Source organism: Cupressus sempervirens, chromosome 4 (genome assembly GCF_028749045.1).
Source record: "Cupressus sempervirens isolate cs-2001-9-10 chromosome 4, ASM2874904v1, whole genome shotgun sequence".
NCBI classification, from domain to species: Eukaryota; Viridiplantae; Streptophyta; class Pinopsida; order Cupressales; family Cupressaceae; genus Cupressus; species Cupressus sempervirens.
The window spans coordinates 159925061-159929630 of NC_143121.1; the positions used below are offsets into that span (position 1 = coordinate 159925061).

Here is a 4570-nt window from a genome sequence, read left to right on the forward strand (position 1 = left end):
AGTTATTATTCTATTCAGTCTGGAAACTACCAATCTATGAATCATATGAGAAAACAAAACTCATTATTCTACCACATTTCGAATGTGCAATCTCTCAAGAATCCTATGCCTCCTAAAACTCCCATAAACGTCTCACTTCGAACCTTTGCTGTTATATGACCGTAAGGTAGAATATCCCATTCAAATAAATGAGGTTTTAATACATGTACTAAACAATTGGTTGAATCTTAGGATAAAACTATTTTACCTCAAATTGTAATATGTCAGTTATGACCTGTCAGTCCTCAAATAACAGTTCTCCAAGATAGTCTAGATAATATTCATTGGGCATCTTCTGTGGGCCTTCTTGAACATGCAAGTACTGGGAACAGTGTAGAAATTATATGAGGTTAACTATTTCTTCCAAATCCTAGAACATTTTGCAATGCAATCTTTATATGTTGATACCCATCTGGGGATTCAGAGAAGTGTATTAACACCTGAAGTACTACGATTGGATTCTCACTACTGATAAGCATATACTACTTCTGTGATCCTTCTTTCCCATCAGATAAATTGCTTTGTCCGAAATCGTTCTTTATCGTCAGATTAATGGCCACTGAGACGACACAATCTGAGCCTGCAGTAAACAAGGTAAGGGATTCTTGTTCCTCTTGTCTTTTAGTAAATGCCCCTTTTCAATCCATTGAATGTTTCTTTTTTTCTTTATTCCCATTTTGCAGCATGGGGTTTGGATCAACCTAGTTTAGTCACCTGTATGAGTAGTGAACATGGATACAGTGTTGCAAGAAAATATGTATTGCAGACATATATTTGAGCGTTGGATTATAATCTGCATGTTATGTAACTTGAGCAACAATCGGCTTGAAAACAAACGAAGTTGTTGCTTTTCATCTTTAATCTTGCTGATTTCGATTCTTGATATGACCAAGACGACAGCCAAAAAACACCCACTTGAATTTTAGCAGAAATTTGTGAATCCGGACTATGATTGATGTAGCATGTAAGTTTAGAATCCAGTTGGATCTATCCTTGAATACGTCTCAACCCTATTGTGTCTGGGTTAGCACTCGTAGATGGATTTTAAAGCATTGCATGCTTCTATATCTTGTTCTTTTCTCTTCCATGGGATAGAGGGCGCATTCTAGATGTTATGGGTACACTGATTATGCAATGCTTTTTGTAAATGAAAGTTGAGTAGTCTTAAAACTTTATTTGCATGTTTTTTTGTAGAGGGAGGGCCTTTTTGTGTTCTCAAGTTATAGAAACCTCTGTAGTAGATTGTTCTATAGCTAAACAGAGTAAATGTGTACTTAAAGAATTCAAAAAGGCTGCCAATTAGGTTTTGTTAAGTGTCAAACCCTAGACAGACCCTCGTTTGAAATTCTGGTTTGGCACTTTTTACTCATTAGAGGAGTCACTGTAGGTTGGCTTGAATTTGTTTTTTATTTCCCTTATTACAGTCATGTTTGCTCTAGTGGTGTATAACCATATACTGTAGATTCTGTCATTAAATTGAATCTTTCATGATAAAATTTTAAAAATATCTGTATGCAGAAGGATGGAATCGGTATTGTTAAACCAGTTTAAGTTGCTAAAAGTATCTTTCTTTTTTATGGATGTTTGCAGTCTATTGATGAAAAAATGGAAATGCTTAGTGTTGAAAAGACTTTAGAGGAGGCAGACACATTGAAATCTCTTGACAATTCCACTCCTACCAATTCAGAAAAGGACAATTCCACTCCCACAGGTTCAAAAGATGAGAAAATAGTGAAGGAAGGAGAGATATCCGATGTTCAAGAAAATGGAACTTCAAAAGAACAGATTCTTCAAAATGAAGGGACTTTTATTGAGCAGACTCTGGATCAGCTGGACATGTCAAAAGCCATGGATTATCCTCTTTTAGATTTGAAAGAGAAGGACGTGTTGAAGGAAGAAGAGACCCCTGATATTAAAGAAATTAAAGCTTCAAATGAACAAGAGGCACTTGGGGCCATGAACGAAACTATAGAGAAACAAATGGTTGCAGATGCTGAAACCCCAAAGGAAGTAAATGGAACGTTGGGAAAACAAGAAACTGTTGAGATTGCAGAAGCTGGAAATCCAAAAGAAACAGATTCAATTGAGGTTGCAGAAACTAAAACCCCAAAGGAAACGGATAATAAAGAGGTTGCAGAAACTGAAACCCAGAAAGAAGCTAAATTTCCAGCGGAAATAAATGGAAGTGTGATGGAGAAGCAAGAGGGTGTTGAGATTGCAGACGCTGAAACCCCAAAGGAAATAGATTCTATTGAAGTTGCAGAAACCGAAACTCCAAAGGAAACTAAAATTCCAATGGAAATAAATGGAACATTGGAGAAACAAGAGAGTATTGAGGTCTCAGAAACTCAAATCTCTAAGGAAACAGATTTCATTGAGGATGCAAAAACTGAAATTCCAAAGGAAATGGAACTTGGTGAAGCTGCAACTACGAAGGAACAAGATTTTGGTAAAGCTGCAGAAATTGAGACTCCAAAGGAAGAAGTTTCTGATGAAGTTGCAGGAATTAAAAATCCAAATGAACAAGATTCTGGTAAGGCTGCAGAAATTGAGACTCCAAAGGAAGAAGTTTCTGATGAAGTTGCAGGAATTAAAAATCCAAACGAACAAGATTCTGGTAGGGTTGCAGGAATTGAAACTCCAAAGGAAGAAGTCTCTGATATGGTTGCGGGTATTGAAAATCCAAAGGAACAAGATTCTCTCGAGGGCAAGGAATATAATACCTTGAAAGAACTCGATGGCCTTAATGGTACTATAGAAGACTCTCTGAAGGATACACAACAGAGCTCGGCAGAGAAACAAGATACTTCTATGGCTACACAACAGGATACACCCAAGGAAGATGAAAAATCCCTCAGGGATGCCATAGAAGAATCGGTGAAGGAAGAAACAGTGATTATTCCCGATGTTACAGAGGAAAGCGCAGCAAAGGAACAAAAGACCCCTGAAGCTACATACAAAGAAATATCCAAACAAGAGGAAACTGCTCACAGGGATACCATGAAAGAATCTATGAAGGAAGAAGTAAAGATTGTTCCAGATGTTTCAGAGGAAATGTCAGCAAAGAAACAAGAGACCCCTGAAGCTATAGAAAAAGAAATACCCAAATATGAGGAAACTTCTCACATGGATACCATAGAAAAATGTATGAAGGAAGAAGTAGTTCCTGATGTTTCGGAGGAAATGTCAGCAAAGAAACAAGAGATACCTGAAGCTATAGAAAAAGAAATACCCAAAGAAGAGGAAACTTCTCACATGGATACCATAGAAAAATCTACGGAGAAAGAGGCAGAGGTGGTGACTCGTGATGTTAGCGAGGAAAGCTTAGTGAAGCAGCAAGAGATTTCTACGGCTGTAGAGAAAGAAATACCCGGCACCATAGGAGAGGGTGTCAAGGAGGAGACAAAAGTGACTTCTAATGTTCCAGAGGGGACCCCTGAGGCTACACAAGAGGAAACCCTAAAGGAAGGGCAACCTAGAGAAGAATCTTCAAAGGAGTTGGCCCCTGATGTTCCACAAGATACTAATAAGGACCACCTCCCAATGGTCAATGAAAATGCTTCAAAGGTGGAGGGAGAGAAATTGAGTAAAGAAGTTTCTGAACCCGCTGAAACTGGTAGAGAAATGGAGGTTAAAACTGTAGAGGACCGAGAAATTCCAAATCTCACGGTAGATCAGAAGTCTGGGGCAGGAGTTGAAGAAAGAAAGGCTGAAAATGTTCCTTCTACTACATTGGCCAATAAGGCAAAGACTGGTACAAAGTTTTCACTACGCCGTTCAACTGCCATCTTTCGTAATATAGGATCCAAGATGACACAAGTGATGCAGAAAATGAAGAATTCCATTACCAGAAAGTCTTCGAGTGAGAGGGCTACTACGAAGCAGGCAAGCTAGGTAGCTGTATATGAACAGAATCAAAAGCCAATGGGGCCTGAAGAGAACTTTTAGTTTCACCTGAATGAGTAGATTGATATTGTGTCTTTCATGAATATAATTTGAGTGTGGTAATAGTTTTCTCTTTGTTACTAGCTTTTTATGTTCACTGAAAGCATATTTCCCTGTTGTGATGTGTCCTGTATTAAAGATGAGGTATGTCAAACTTGCTGTGAGAAAAGCAAAGATATGTAAAGGAGAAAGAGTGCAAGAAGGTACGTAAAGGTGTGGGGTTAAATATTTCCTTGTGTAAGTAAACTGGAACATGTGTTTGATGTCTATTCCATATTGTATATCTGTTCATTGTATCTTCCTGTAGTAGAACTTGTAAGATTCTTTTATATATCTGGTGCTTGTACCATGTTTACCACATGGCAGGGGCTCAATAAATCCTACCAAGGATTTAGTTAAGTAAATGTGTGACTGAATGAGAATTTCATTTATAAGAGGTTCTTTAGATACTTTGTTTTACTTAACTTGAAGCAATCTAAAATTCGATCATGTAGCTTACAGAATGTAATGCTGTAGTCAAGCAGGTAAAAATAGCTGAAACAAATGGTTGATAATGAGATTGCATCAAATACAATTTGAGTTTGAA

At 37.7% G+C, this 4570-nt stretch overlaps 1 protein-coding gene across 1 annotated transcript; it reads left to right on the forward strand.

The window, feature by feature from the left end:
- The first annotated feature begins 411 nt into the window (after positions 1-411).
- LOC149560461 (uncharacterized) lies at positions 412-4342 on the forward strand. The gene is made up of 2 exons (XM_089824690.1): positions 412-633; positions 1630-4342. Exons 1-2 carry the CDS (start codon positions 592-594, stop codon positions 3931-3933), a joined length of 2346 nt encoding a protein of 781 aa, XP_089680816.1. The 5' UTR covers positions 412-591; the 3' UTR covers positions 3934-4342.
- Positions 4343-4570: the final 228 nt, after the last annotated feature.

Bases quoted from the DNA above. Each gene is read 5' to 3' on its own strand.
- LOC149560461 (XM_089824690.1), top strand. From the start codon at position 592: ATGGCCACTGAGACGACACAATCTGAGCCTGCAGTAAACAAG. The intron at 634-1,629 runs GTAAGGGATTCT...GGATGTTTGCAG, and splicing joins CTGAGCCTGCAGTAAACAAG to TCTATTGATGAAAAAATGGA.